Source organism: Anarrhichthys ocellatus, unplaced genomic scaffold, assembly GCF_004355925.1.
Source record: "Anarrhichthys ocellatus isolate YVR2014 unplaced genomic scaffold, GSC_Weel_1.0 scaffold128, whole genome shotgun sequence".
Lineage (NCBI taxonomy): Eukaryota > Metazoa > Chordata > Actinopteri > Perciformes > Anarhichadidae > Anarrhichthys > Anarrhichthys ocellatus.
In genome coordinates this window covers 349,916-364,430 of record NW_022280158.1, presented here as the reverse complement: position 1 = coordinate 364,430, position 14,515 = coordinate 349,916, and the positions used below count along the sequence as shown (strand labels likewise).

The following is a 14,515-nucleotide window of genomic DNA, read 5'->3' as shown; positions in this document are numbered from 1 at the left end:
AGGTAGGTGGTAATGTTTGAGTTTCACCTTAAGCTACGTAGTGCATGTCATATTAACCGAAACCCATTTAAGATAAATGCATTCAAGGATCTAAAGGACTACGGTATGATTTGAAAACAGTTCATGTTATTAAGTAGCACAAAGGTTAAAAACCAGCACAAACACGCACCAGCGTTTCAGACGACCCGTCGGATTTGTGTGTTAATGCGTGTGTTCCCATTTAGAGACTGTTACCGAGTGCAGCTCAATTGAATGGAAATTAAAAGTACAAAAGGGAAAAGGCAGCAGAGATAAGGTGAACACAAAGAGAAACTTTGTAAAGTTTGACTCTGCGGAGTTGTGGAAGCTGAGTCACTCCTGCGACGGAGAGACAAATCAGCGTGTTCTCGGCTGCCGACTGACAACATGTTATTAAAATCAAATCAAATGCACACAACCAAAAAAAGCTCCCCGTCTGAATGAACCGCCCCACCAATTCCCTCCCTCGCTCTATACAGCTGTGTGAAAAGCAATTACCGAGCCTTTTCTTTTCCTCTATTGGCGCTGAGGCTCAGGGAACAGATTGTAATGTGCGTAGGGGACTAATTTTAAGAGCAGGTCAGCAGAGAAAATTGAGGTTGGATAAACCTATTCGGCAGGTGATTGATTTTGATTTTGACCTTCTGTGCACACTGTAGTTGTGCTAACACAGTTCTCTTCTCCAGTAATGGACTAAACCACTTTACCTGCAGCTAAAACTGTCTAATTATTTGACTGCCGTTGACCGTGTTCCTTTGCTGAGAGTAATTGTATCATAACTGATACAAATTATGACACAAAAGTATGAACGAACTTGTCATAACACATCCTCAAACTCCCACAACGACATCTATGACGGTGGAGCGTAGGTTTTACATCCAAATATTCAAAGTAGGAGTCGGGCGCCACACAGGAGAACAACCACACTTCTACCTTGGAGCGATAGCCGGCTACCCCCGCTACAAAATGCACAAACCCAAACCATTAATCCACTTGTACCTCAAACACAGTCTAAACACAGTCTTCTATTTGATGTTGTGAAACGCAACTATCTGGTTATGTTTAGGAAAAGGTCGTGGTTTGGGTTAAAATAACTGTTTGTTACGTAATTATTCATAACTTAAAGTCTTGGTTTCACACGAGCAGCGACGTCCATCCACCTCGACCTCCATCCACCTCGACCTCCTCGTCTCAGACTGTGTCGCTCTTTGTACCACGTCACCTGACTTCGGCCTTTGCAGCTCATAGTTACTTGGGGCGAGAGGTCGCCACTTCACAATAATACAGTTATTGTCACATGGTGATGCTGTTGGACACACTTTAGATCTGTGTCTAAGCATCAGCATCACATGTTGTATCGTCAAAACATTGAAGAGAGGAAAATGCGAATTTGAGGTAATTTGCATTTAAGAATGTATTTGTTCATCTACAATCTCCAGAGTGTCCGAATTCCCACCAGCACTTAAACACATCAACACGGCAGAGTAGTTATCTAAGGCTTCTGCTCACAGCTGTATTTCTACGTGACAGCATCAGCTCGGCTCTGTGGGGACCAATTAAACTGTGTGACTGGGTGTTGTGCAGACCTCGTTGTCCCGGTCCTTCTCCAGGAAGTGACGGGCCACGTGGCTGGGCAGGATGTTCCTCAGCATGTTCTCGTTGTGTTCTCGCAGCTCCTTCATCTCGTTGATCTCCTCTTTGGCCTGGACGCGCCACAGGAAGTCCAGCCGTGCCGTGTACTCCAGCTACAGGAGGAGGAAACACACACACAAGAAGAGGATGTAAAGTGTTTGGGCCATGATAGATCGTCACCTTGATGTTACTTCTTAAGCCTCTAAAGACCTGAACATCTACACTCCAGACACTTCATCAGAGAGATCAGAGGAAACTCATGTTGTTTGTATCATTCACATGATGCAGACGCTGAGCCGCGGTCCTAAAGTTCAATCAAACAAAAATGTAACAAAATCCGTTAACGGTTGGATCAATTATGAAACACGAGAGAGTGCGATCAATCTGCAGCAACAGGATTCTAATATGCAACACAAATTGCTTTTCTGAATGCACAATTAATACAAAGTAATTTGAATACATTAGAGCCAAACAAACGTCGGTAGCGTTTAGTTTGCACTTGCAGGAGAGAGAGAGAGAGAGAACCCTGATATTGAAAATTAATTTCGGGGGCAGACAGATAAGCCGGTGAGGATTTAAGCGTCTCTCTCTGGCGATTGGCGGAAACTGTTTTGTGATTAATCTTGGTATCAATTAGTCCCTTAAATCATATGAGCGAGGAGCAAACTTCAACCTCGTTTTCTGTTTTTCTAATTACGGAAGCAAAGCCTGCGGGGGCCGGCCGGGCGGCGGGATAATGAGATGGCGGCCGGTGAAACGACGGGTTCGCTCAGGCGTTAATCAGCGAGGCCTCGGCGGTGAGCGGACACTTTCATTCACAACAGCTTCTACTACCGGAGAGAGAGAAGTATTGAGCCAACACACATTTGACTTTGCATTACAGCTGCTGTCATCTTACACACTGTGTAATTAGGTTTCCCGCAGAATAACGTTCAGCTGTGCTGTCGTATGTTGTGGTGCGACAGCCTTTCACCCGGCTACATTAGAACATGTGAGCGTATTCAACTCAGAGCAGATTTAGGCAAAAGAATTAAGTGACTTCTCCACTACATTACTGAGGGAAATATAACACTTTGTGCACCACTTCATTCATCTGAAAGCTGGGTTCTTTATCTAATATGCATTTTAGACATTATAAAACAACTACATTTAAAGTTTTTTAAGATCAACATGAGAGGTAAAAATGCCCAACACTGAGATGTGACAAATATTCCTTATTTTAATACAAACCACGATATTTTCCTCAACCTAACCAAGTCCTTTTTTCTTGCTTAAGTAAACCTAAAAACTAAGTAAATACACTTTATGCATGTAACGAGGGCAAACTGTGCATTTCCTGTGAAGACGGAACTTTATTTTGAAAAGACAATTTAGTCATGTAACAAGTGCAAACTGTGCTTTTCCTGTGAAGACGGAACTTTATTTTGAAAAGACACTTTATTCATGTAACAAGTGCAAACTGTGCTTTTCCTGTGAAGAYGGAACTTTATTTTGAAAAGACACTTTAATCATGTAACAAGTGCAAACTGTGCTTTTCCTGTGAAGACGGAACTTTATTTTGAAAAGACACTTTATTCATGTAACAAGGGCAAACTGTGCTTTTCCTGTGAAGACGGAACTTTATTTTGAAAAGACACTTTAGTCATGTAACAAGTGCAAACTGCGTTTCCTGTGAAGACGGAAATTTATTTTGAAAAGACACTTTGAAACTGATGCATCCAAAAGTGACACTAGAAAGGAGTGAGAAGGTGTTGATTGTGTTAGATATGACCAATTGTAAATACATTTGCTTCTTCATCCTCACTGGTACCTTTAGGTAACTTAGACTAATCTAATGATCTCAAAGTATTCAGAAGAAAAGTATGGCGTCAGAAAAAGACCATCTAATCGTTTCAAAACAAGAGCCTTGTCTGCAGCTTTGTAATGAAATGCTTCACGTTCAGTGTGCTTGATAATGGAATTACTGCTCTGACAGCAAGCAGCGCTGGTGAAGAACAACCTCATCTGGCTTCAGTGCTCTGTCGCCATTAGTTCATGATGTAAAAGCTCTGTGGCTCGGCTCGTAAAGAAACAGAAATCAACGTCAGAATACATATGAAAGAGTCAAAATAAGCTGCTGAACTAAATACATTATCTTGTATTTCTTGCGGTTAAATGCACAATAACACAGTTAGAGAGAAGAGTCGTCTTCCCAGTGAGCTTACACTCTTACTGTAATGATCTCGGTTGTTTAGTGGGTGACTGTGAGCACACCGTACATCACACTCACATTCAACAAGCACTGATTGAGAGCTTCAATCAGATTGTTGTAATGAAAGAGGCAGAGGAGAAGAATAACAGTCTCCCCCATCTTTCTGCTCTTCTTCACAACACAATAAAACCACTAGCATGTCTCCTCTGAAAGAAGCAGTCGCTAATGATTTTACAGCCTGCGTGCATCCTCTCAAAGGTAGATGATGCTGCTTTGAGTTTTTCATCTACAAAGGATTGAAATGCATCGTTCTTGCTCCCGAATCTGAATGATGAGGCTGCCTCGATATATTCCAGTGTTGAGTACGGTGACAGACTTAAAGAAGTCTCTTTCATGTGCTCTCCTTTCACTAATGCGTCTCACACAAACAGTGTTACACGCCCCGCGCTGTGAGCCGTCCTTGTCTCTGCTTCGCCAAACAACTGGTAGAGTTGACCTCGCTGAAAATCAATATGCCACTGGGTGACTTTTATGGGGCTACAAAGGACCCTCAATTACGGGCCGTCTCTCCTCCGTCTCTGGCCGACGCCGAGCCGCTGAACTGCATGATCAAAGGTTGCCATAGCGAGAGCATGAAAGCAACGTGGCGACACCACTTTCCATCAGGCTCTCGCTGCGTCTTTGTACAAACCTTGGCTGGTATAATGTGTCAGATGTGTAATGAAATGGATTGTTTCTGTTTTTGTGTCACTCAGGTCAGATATTACACAGCGATGAACACCTGAGAGGATGCTGTGGTATTATGGATATAATGCTTCTGCTGCGTATTAAAGGGTCGGTCTCTTTGGCCTTCTGTCGACACACAGCCTGCAAATGTTTACCCACGAGAGCTTCTTCTGCCTTATTTCCTTTATTTGTCTCACAACCCCTCAGATTTATTGTTCAACCCCTTTGGACAGAATTATCCCAAGATCCACATTGGGAGCTGCCGTCCTGGTTATTCATGTTATATTTCTGTACTTGAAGAGGGACGATGCAACAATAAAGTTAAACTAATGATAGAGAGCTGGTGTGATCTCACCTGCTGGCCGTGGTAAAACACAGCGAGGAGGAACATGGCCATCAGGAGCAGAGACGTCTCTTTGGTCCCCAGGAAGTTCCTGTTGGAACAGAAAGACAGAAGACGCTCAGCACTAACTTCACTAACGCAGCAAATCTGTGTATTTTGTGGTGCACGTTCTGCTGTTTGCTGTCCCTATGCTTTATGTGGTGAAACATTGTTGCTACTGAAGGCAACTACATGCCAAGAATTGGTTGCCGATATCTCAAAATGGTCGCCAATATCAACCTGGCAACCCTTTCTGTCACATCCTGACGCTGCTCTGCTCCTTCAGTGATGCAAAGTGCAGCCTGTTCATGTTACAACACTTCACTTCAATAATAATAATGAAGCACTTTGTAGCTCTAAATAACAGAACACGCCGGTAGTTTCATATTAATGCTACTTTACAACGGAAGAAATGAATTCACAGCATTGTTTTTTATATATTTCTGCACAAATAAATAAATATTACAAAAGTCTAAAAGTCTGAAAGTCTGGAACTTTTTGCCGTGGAGATGACACCGAGCCGTTGTTCCCTCTTCTCATCTTGACCTTCTCTCTGGTCCCAGAGGGCCATAAATAAGTGAACTGCCTCCCGTCAGCTCCCTATGGAGCTCGTATGGAGACCTCTGCTTCTTCTTTACAGCTCTTTCACGCTGCTGTGCTCAGGAAGCCTTCACTGTAAAGGTCACCGTGCTCTCACCGTGAACACACGCCAGATGAGTTCTCTCACATTTGCAACACTGTCCAGAAAAAAAGTTCAACGTGACGGGCTTTACTTTAATACGTGTATTACTCTGCAAGCTGTAAGAAGTTAGTTTCATCTATTCGACTACATTTCCCGTTTTGTATCGATACATATTCAGGTTAATGCAGTACATTTGATATTTTTTACATTTGTACATCTTTATCTCTCTATCTCTCTTTCTCAGTGCATCTTTTGTATTTTTTTTGAATGCAAGTTGTTTTAAAACATAAAAGTTATTATTATGACATTATTAAAACGTACGCAGCTGATTCTATGAAGTCTGATCAGATCATTAACTGAACGTGGGTGAACTGTCTGGTGGAGGGATGGACTTCTGAGAGTCTGATTGTTGTTCCACAAAGTTTCATGACGAGTTTCTGAGAAACGACTGGAGCTTAACTACAGCTTCATTTATCAGGCTGACACTGAAAAGCTCCAACTAAACTTACTGAACTAGCTACAGAGTATCTCTCCACTCTGTTACATATTCCATTCGTGCAGAATGGAGGGAACCTTGGTTCTCTGATTGGGATCCAAGGTTACAATATAACCAGGCGCTACATGGCCAACGCACATCCTAGCAAACTACGCAGACACCCAACCAAACGTTACGCTCGCGTGTGATTCGTTAAATGGTCCTCATTCTAAAGCTCTCACCCTGTGTTGTGGTGGAAGGTGTCGTAGCGGACGAACAGGGAGGTGTAGAAAGCCTCGGTCAGCAGTGAGTAGATGGCGATCATCACCAGCAGCACCGCCAACTTCAACACCGAGTTGAGACGCAGGAACACGGCACATGTCACCATCGCCAGGACCCCCGTGAACACGAAATACTGGGGAGACAAAGACATTCGTCTTTTAGTGCAGTCCTCCACGTTACATGTGACACGGTCCGGACATTCAAGTTCCCCTCAGAGATGAACCCTTAGCTGGTCCTCCAGCGCCTTCATCGGGTCAACATATTCATCGGTCATCGTTTTTGCTGACCTCTATATTTTCCGTTGTGTTTACATAAAAACGTCAGCAGCAGAAATAAACAGCAGGGTTTCCCGACCATTAGAGGCTTCACACCTCAGCCCGATGAACAGAACAAAGGTGTGCTGAGACAGTGAAGCTGTGAAGTGAAGGTAACATGAAGTTCAGAAGAATTAGTCCAAACGGACTTGGTTTCACTCCACAGCTTCAGTTGGGAACATTTTGGGTTCATAACGACTGAGAGTGAAGCGTTGTTGTTACTTATATCTAACTTGAAGTTAATATGTTGTGACTTCATACTTATTGTGTATTGCCTGTTAAAGAATGGACTCTTTATACGCCTGTACCAAATGTTTAACATCTATTTAAGTGTAAAAGTTCTTCACAAGGCCTGAGAGTGCATTGTATTTATCGTGTGGTTTTATTTTATTTATTGAGGATATTTTAGTATTTTTTTCATGTTCCAATGTCAGAATATGCGTAAGAATTAAAAGTTCATAGCTCTTTGAAAATATGTACCTGCATTAGTATGCTATTATATTACCCTGACATCAGAGGCATCAAATGGTCTTAAAATGACAATAACATTGTTTATCTTATTAATCAATACAGAAGCAGCAGATGTAGAGACTTCCTGACTTTAGTCTCTAGTGAGTTCATACATTTCCCATAATGCAACAGCTGAGGTCACTGTAATGACATCACCATGACATCACCGGTGGTTTTCATTTCTCCTCCCGAGCCTCAGAGGACATTAAAGATGTTGTAGATTTGACTTTTAAACGATGTGTAAAACATTACAATGATTATTCTTTGATGTTTCTGGAAGCTGCTCTTAGTTATTCACACACAGGCGCTCCGGACCCTCGGCTGGAAGTGAGGTTGTGACGTGAACACGAAGCGAGGAGTCGTGACTCTCCCAAAGCTCGCAGCTATGAAAGCGCGACTCCCTTATTGAGTCCATCAATCAGCTGCTTATTGTGAGAGCACAGTAACGTAATGGATGTTTTCCCCGCGACGTTCTGATGGCTCCATCAGTCGGCGTTGTCTGAAGCGAGACCTCCCTCCGGGTGCCAGCAGATGTCGTGGGGGGTTTAATTCTTCATGTTTGCCGCTGAAGTGAAAACTAAAAAACTAAAAAGCGAAACAGAAACACAACAGATGGACCCGCTGCAGAATTCAGACACATGATGTAGTCGGTACCTCTGGGTAGAAGCAGATGTCTGGGATGGAGGCCGACTCGTTGTACGTCTGGTTCCTGAAGGTGTCGAACTTGCCGAAGTCGCACCACAGCTGTGAGAGAGGGGGGGGGGGGGGGGTAATAACCGATTAATAACCTGTTAATCAGCTGGTTTGTTACTGAAGTCGGTTTCCAGTTCACTGTGGAAGCACTTCACAAACAAAGTCTTTTCAATTTGGCTTGTTTGAAAAAATGATTAAAAGAACCCGAGTTAAGCATCAACATTAAAACAACATTGACATGGTATTTATGCTTTTATTGTTATAATTTCTTGTCATTTTAAATGTAAAATGTTTTTTTTCATGTTGGCATTTTCTTATTTACACTTATAATGTAAATGCAAAATACAAGTTTTCTTCCCACTTTTATTTAATTTATCTGTAAAATGAAGGTTTTCTGTTTCTGTTTTTAAATGTTACTTTGAGCAACATAGTCTGTATGAAATGTGCTATAAACATACAACTATTATTATTATTATTTAGCTGAAAGATGTAAAGCACACAATTATTTACTTTAAAGGTTTACATTTCTAAACTTTTGTCTTCTTCTCTGAACTGTAACAGAGCAGCGTTTAGTGCTTCTACCTTTAATTCAGCGGCTTCACTGAGAGCAGCAACATGCATCTACAGAGCAGATCTAACTGTTCAGATCCGATGTATGTTCGCTGACAACATATGTGATTTTATTTGACGACGTCTTCATGCACGTACTGATGCTGAACATCAATATCTCAGGATGTAAATGGATTATTGAACAGATCCGTTGTAAGAGCAACGAACCACACAGTGTGTGTTTCTCCTTCTTCAGTTCATTTACACAAACGAACCTCTCAAGGCTCTGTAGCTTCTGGAGGATCAGTGGGCTCTTCTCTGCTTCTCTGAGACTAACTGGTGTCGAGGCCTCGGGGTTATATAACCTGCTTCATGCAGTCAGAGACCCTGCAACACCAGCAGCTAATCATCAGCTCGTTTCACCTTCTTTAGCTCAGTAATGACTCGTGAGTTAGACTCTTTCAGAGGTCGCTCTGCAGAAGAAGAAGAGCGCTGTGAGGTAGAAACGGGTCCATGAGCTTGACTTTCAGACAGTAAAAATATTAATAATAAATCTAGTGATTTATTGTTGCCACAACAACACTGACCAGCTGATCACATGATCCTCATTATATTGAAATTCAAACATGAGGAAATGCAATGGGTTTGGTGAGATTTGAGCCGTTCTGTGATTGTTATACTGTGAGGATGGTTTGGATATTTGTGCATTAATCCTCATACTGCTTGGCTGGTGAGATTTTGTGTTTAAAAACTAATCTTTCAGGATAAGCCTGGAGATGATTTGAAAGATATATTCTTTGATTCTTTGGATTTGAACTCTGTAGCACAGTTGCTCTGCTCTTATTCTTTTGCTCTTATGGTCCGACGCTGTGTTCACACCGAGCCCAAAGCAAACGTTTGTGTCACGTTACTCGTGAGATGATTTCTGTTTATTCTCGTCCTTCGCGCTAGAAGTGCCGAAGAGGCGCGGAGGCTGCCCTCACGGAGACAAGGTTCCATCAATCACGGCTGAAATAACCACTATTCCTGCTTTATACATGTTGATATACCAGATGTCCTGATCGCTGTGGTGTCTGAGTTCATAGCTTCATCCAGAGGTGCTCGCTGACTTATCATTGAGCTGCTTTACTGCAGCTGTATGAACCCAACATAAACTATGTTGCTGTGATTTAATTACAATAAACGGAACAAGTTGTTGCCAAAATAACTACATAATGATGCTGATTTGTAAAAAATTTGAATTCGTGTTTTGTTAGTTCTCTCATCAAGACGACAAACGAACAACTTTAAAGATGCTTGTTTTCTGAGTGGAGTCTGGATCGATCAGTGCTATGCTATGCTATGCTAACAGTGATTTTATTTATTATGTAGTATAAGTATATGTAGTAGTATTATTGTGTTGTCTGACTGTGGTGCTGTAATGTCTTTGCTATATTTGATTGTACAGAACTTTGTTCTTTTTAAACGTGCTCTATGAAAACATTTGCAGTGAACCAGCAGTGAGAGTGAGTGTGTGTGTGTGTGTGTGTGTGTGTGTGTGTGTGTGTGTCAGAGCCTCATTTATCATCTTCCTCTTTGCCATCGGGCTCCATTTAAAACACGTCAATGAGCCACACTGTTCACCGGCTGACATGTTCCTTTATCACCATGAACACACACTAGTTTATTTACACTCAACCCCACATTCAGACTGAGTGAGAGAGGAAGCCTTCACCCACCAGGGCTTTGATAAAGAAATGAAGACTATTCATACCGGCAGCAACACAAATACACAACAGTTGTAACTCTTGTTCAATATAAACAGATTCTCAAAGGCAGAAGACCAACCACCAGGATGCTATCCACACAGCGACTGTAAGATGTGTTATTGAGTTTCCTTTAAGTGAAGTTGAGTTCTCTCTGGTAAACAGCTACACAGTGTATACGTCAAGGACCTTTATTGTGAAAGGTAAGAAACTTTGTCAAGGTTGAAAGAAGTAATAAAGTTTGCTGTCTTGTCCCAGACCTCCAGGTCTGAAGAGTGAAGTCAAAGCTTCACGTGTTAAAGCTGCATTCTCTCTAGTGTCCACCAGGGGGCGACTCCTCTGGTTGTATAGAAGTCTATGAGAAAATGACTCTACTTCTCTCTTGATTTATTCCCTCAGTAAACATTGTAAACATGAGTTTATGGTCTCAATCTCTAGTTTCAAGTCTTCTTCACTACACTGCGTCCACTTCTGATATACAGTCTCTGTTCAGCCCTTAAAGCTTCTGTGTTGTCGTTTTAAAACAACTCATAACACTCGGCTACACTAGTCTTTTTTTTTGTGACGTAATATTCACGGTAAAAATGACCCGAACATCAGGAGCATAAACTCTCAGGATCCTCAGAAGGAAACGTTTCTCGGGAGACATTTGGAAACCAGAAACAAGTCGAAGTCTGAGTTTGTTGTGTCCTCGCGGGTCAGACGAACATCAACTCCTGTAAATATTTAGCAAGCAAACAAGAACCTGGAAGAGGAGACTGAACTCACGATATTGATCATGGCTGCCAGGAAGTTGATGAGGATGGAGATGAAGATGATGACGTTTCTCGCCGCGTAGGTCTCGTTGATCCAGCAGCAGGCTTTGCGTAGGACCAGAGGCAGACACTTGTAGTCCTCCGCCGTCGTGACGAGGACCAGACAGGAATGCAGGACGATGAGGACTGAGAACTGGACCGCCATCGTTACCATCCTGCAGAGACACAACGGCAAAACAACAACAGAACCGTCAGCTGGGTGACTTCAGGACACAACGTCCCATCACAATAAAAGCATTTAGATGCAAATCAGCATGAGAATAAAAAAATTTAAACATGTTTTAATATATTTTTATTTTATAATCGCATGATAACTCGATCAATCAACTAGATCCCACAAGAAAACCTCATCTGTAGATATTAGATTCAGATGTTACATAATGTTTCTATCGTCAGTGAATATTGAAAGGCTGTTTTTCCTCAAAGATGTGTGTGTATCCACCATAATAACATTTTCACACCTTCCACCAAAGATGATCTGAATCTCTTAAATGGCACAATATACATACATATATATTTATTATATGCATATAAGACCATGATGGCAGTGGAGTAAAAAACCTGCTCTGGGTGGCGCCAAACTAAAGCAAAGCAGTTTGTGCATGAACAACGATGGAGACAAACAAAACACACACGTGGTCAGTGTGTTGCTAACTAGCTACAGCTAACGTCTGTACAGTGGGTTCATAAGTTATTTAGGGGAAGAAAATCAAGATTGTCATTATTTGAGCAGAAGTGCTAAACTTGTTTTTGCATAGAGAACAGATGCTCACCTGGAGGCGAGGTGGGACTTTGTTTATTTTTTATATGTGAAAATATCTAATTATTTTATTTCAGTTTAACATGCTTCCTCCTGTCAGTGCACCGGTGTACGCTTGTGTTTTATAAACCTCTAACATCTGTTGTTGCTGTATTCCTTAGCGTGTCCAAATGCTCTTCATGCGTTTGCATGAATCGGTAAATAAAGGAGAGGAAAACGTCTTTCAGTCTCTCAGCTGCAACTGTCCCCCGTGTTGACAGTCCGTCCTCTCCTTTTACCTGGCAGAGGGAAGCAGGCTTTGGATGGTTGTGATGAAGATGAGCACGATGAAGGCGCACACCAGGTTGGACTTGAAGACCTCGTCCCTCATCTGGGAGTACTGCAGGAGGAGAAGAAGAAGAAGAAGAAGAAGAAGAAGAAGAAGAAGAGGAGGTAAGGGGGAAAATGGAGGAAAAAAACAAGTTTTCAGACAAACGGAGAAACACAGAAAACACGCCAACGCACCGCCACGGATACATTCACCGGTTCAACCACAAGCGCTAGAGAGAGACAGGAGCCGGGGTTCTGGGGAAGGTGCACAGCCGATTTAGTTCCACAAGCTTTTGTAGCGCTAGCAACAGCTGTACTGAGATACAAGGAGCTGATGTGTTGGAATGGGGGCATTAACATCTCCTGAATAGAGCCCATGCGCTGCTGTAAGACTCTAGACGGATGAGTCACCAGTCTGGACCGACTGCCTGACTCATCTCAATCTTAAGCCCCCCCCATGACCCGCTGCCCCGAACCTCGCTCTGTCTCTTTCTCAAAGGATGCTGGGAAATGAGCAAGAGGAGGCTTCACGTTTGGTCACAACAAGAAACCGAGGAACCGAGGGAGGCCGACAGCAAATCACTGCACATGTACAGAAGAGAGCAAACCAAAAGATAGTAATACGGTTCCTGGGAAGGTTTAGAAGATGGAGGTGGGATTCAAGAGGAGAACATAGATGTGGAGGGGGGGGGTTAAAGGTTAAAGGTGAGCTTATTTCATGGAACCCCCCCAAAAAAATAAGTAAGAAAGAGGATCACAAGCTACAGAGTGCGTTGCATTCACCAAAGACAACAAGCGCTCAGACACATGTTCTTGGAATGTCTTCAACATATCACGATTACTCTCATGATTAAGAGATAATATTCAACATTAAACGCTGCAGAAGGCTGGAATGTGTTGCTGTGGAAACAACTGGTTTACCTGGTGTCAGCTGTTCACAGAACTTGCAGCTTTAAATAAACACATTTATAATTCATAGTGTTGTATGTAACTCTACCATCAAACCAAAGAGGGAACAGAGCAGAATAAGCGCTTAAAAATACAGTTTTCATGTTTTATTTCCTTTCAAATAGCTTAATTTATCTAATTCCCATTCCCATCATATATATATATATATATATATATATATATATATATACTGTGTGTAAGGAATATAGATCAGGTTTAATTGAAGTAGAAGTCAAAATATATCAATGTAATTTAACAGTACACACTGTACAGCTAGAGTTCATCAACTCTTTAACTCTTTTATTCTGTTTCTCACCTTCCTTTCTTTAATGAATAACTTAACTCAGCTGCAATAACAAAATAATGCAACATCACTAATGTGCTCTGGATTATTATAAAAACCATCTAAACGTCCAGTAGTCATCATTATTTGACATGTAGTTGTAAATGTCAGCGATGCTTTGTTTCTTTAGGGAATGCAACGCGCTCCTGTGAGAAGCAGCTTCTTCTTCTGTTGAAGGGGAACTCGTCCATGTGTGGACTTGTGGTCATGAGTAAACTGAAGGTTCTGTCATCACAGAGCAACACATGCTGATACTTTACATGTCAGTCAAACTGGATTTGTGTTGAATTTGGTTTAATGTTTGCAGTAATTCAACAAAAAATGAGTATCTTAGATTAATGTATTATTATAAAATATATATATATATACATATGTATTATATTATTATTTATTCGTGCACACAAGTATGGAGTCTGAAATGTGGCGACTGAATAATTATACTTCTACGACCTTTCAATAAATCAGTTCATGCTCTTTAAAAGCTACTATAACGTGAGTCTAGTGAACAACAGACTGACTTAAATCAACGGAGTTAAAACCATCGTCTGCAGGTGAGATGCAGCGTTACGCTCTGAGAGTCCGACTTTAAGCTGATTGAGCTAATGCTACATGAATAAAGTAAGTATTCATTTTCACAATAATGACTCAATTGATTTAGTCTTCAGATGAAAAGTGAAGAAGTAAATTGCAAAATCAATTAAAATAATTTAAATTAGACTTTCAGTAAATTACTAAAGAATACAAAATGGATTAAAGCAACAAATGAACTGAGATATGAAAGGTATAGACAGTAAATGAAATAACATGTATAAGATCTTCTTCTAGTTTATTTCTAGTCCATAGTTAATCTGGTGGCACACTTCAGACTCCATACGCTGGACTACTAACGTATACTGTGTCACATGACGTCTCAGTCACAACATGTTACTGTAACTCATGTAAATACAAACATGTAAAATTGGTTTAATTGCCGATAATAAATCAAGAACCTTTAGCTTACTCATGAAAGGAAAAAGAACAATTGTTGGTTCTTGTTTAGCTTCTGGAGATCTCAGAATAAGATCAGAGGAGAGAGAGAGAAAGGAACAGTGATGGAGAGAGAGAGAGAGAGAGAGAGAGAGAGAGAGAGAGAGAGAGAGAG

General features: G+C 41.4%; 1 protein-coding gene across 1 annotated transcript in view; it reads right to left on the bottom strand.

Annotated features, from left to right (window-relative positions):
* Window positions 1–14,515, bottom strand: part of adcy8 (adenylate cyclase 8 (brain)) — a 41,565-nt gene that overhangs the window by 5,962 nt on the left and 21,088 nt on the right. Inside the window, exons 6-11 of the mRNA XM_031877173.1 lie at window positions 12,053–12,153; window positions 10,968–11,169; window positions 7,867–7,956; window positions 6,349–6,521; window positions 4,923–5,001; window positions 1,605–1,763 (exon numbers count right to left, since the gene is read on the bottom strand). Coding sequence (XP_031733033.1) covers window positions 1,605–1,763; window positions 4,923–5,001; window positions 6,349–6,521; window positions 7,867–7,956; window positions 10,968–11,169; window positions 12,053–12,153 — 804 coding nt within the window. The remainder of the gene's footprint in view (window positions 1–1,604; window positions 1,764–4,922; window positions 5,002–6,348; window positions 6,522–7,866; window positions 7,957–10,967; window positions 11,170–12,052; window positions 12,154–14,515) is intronic.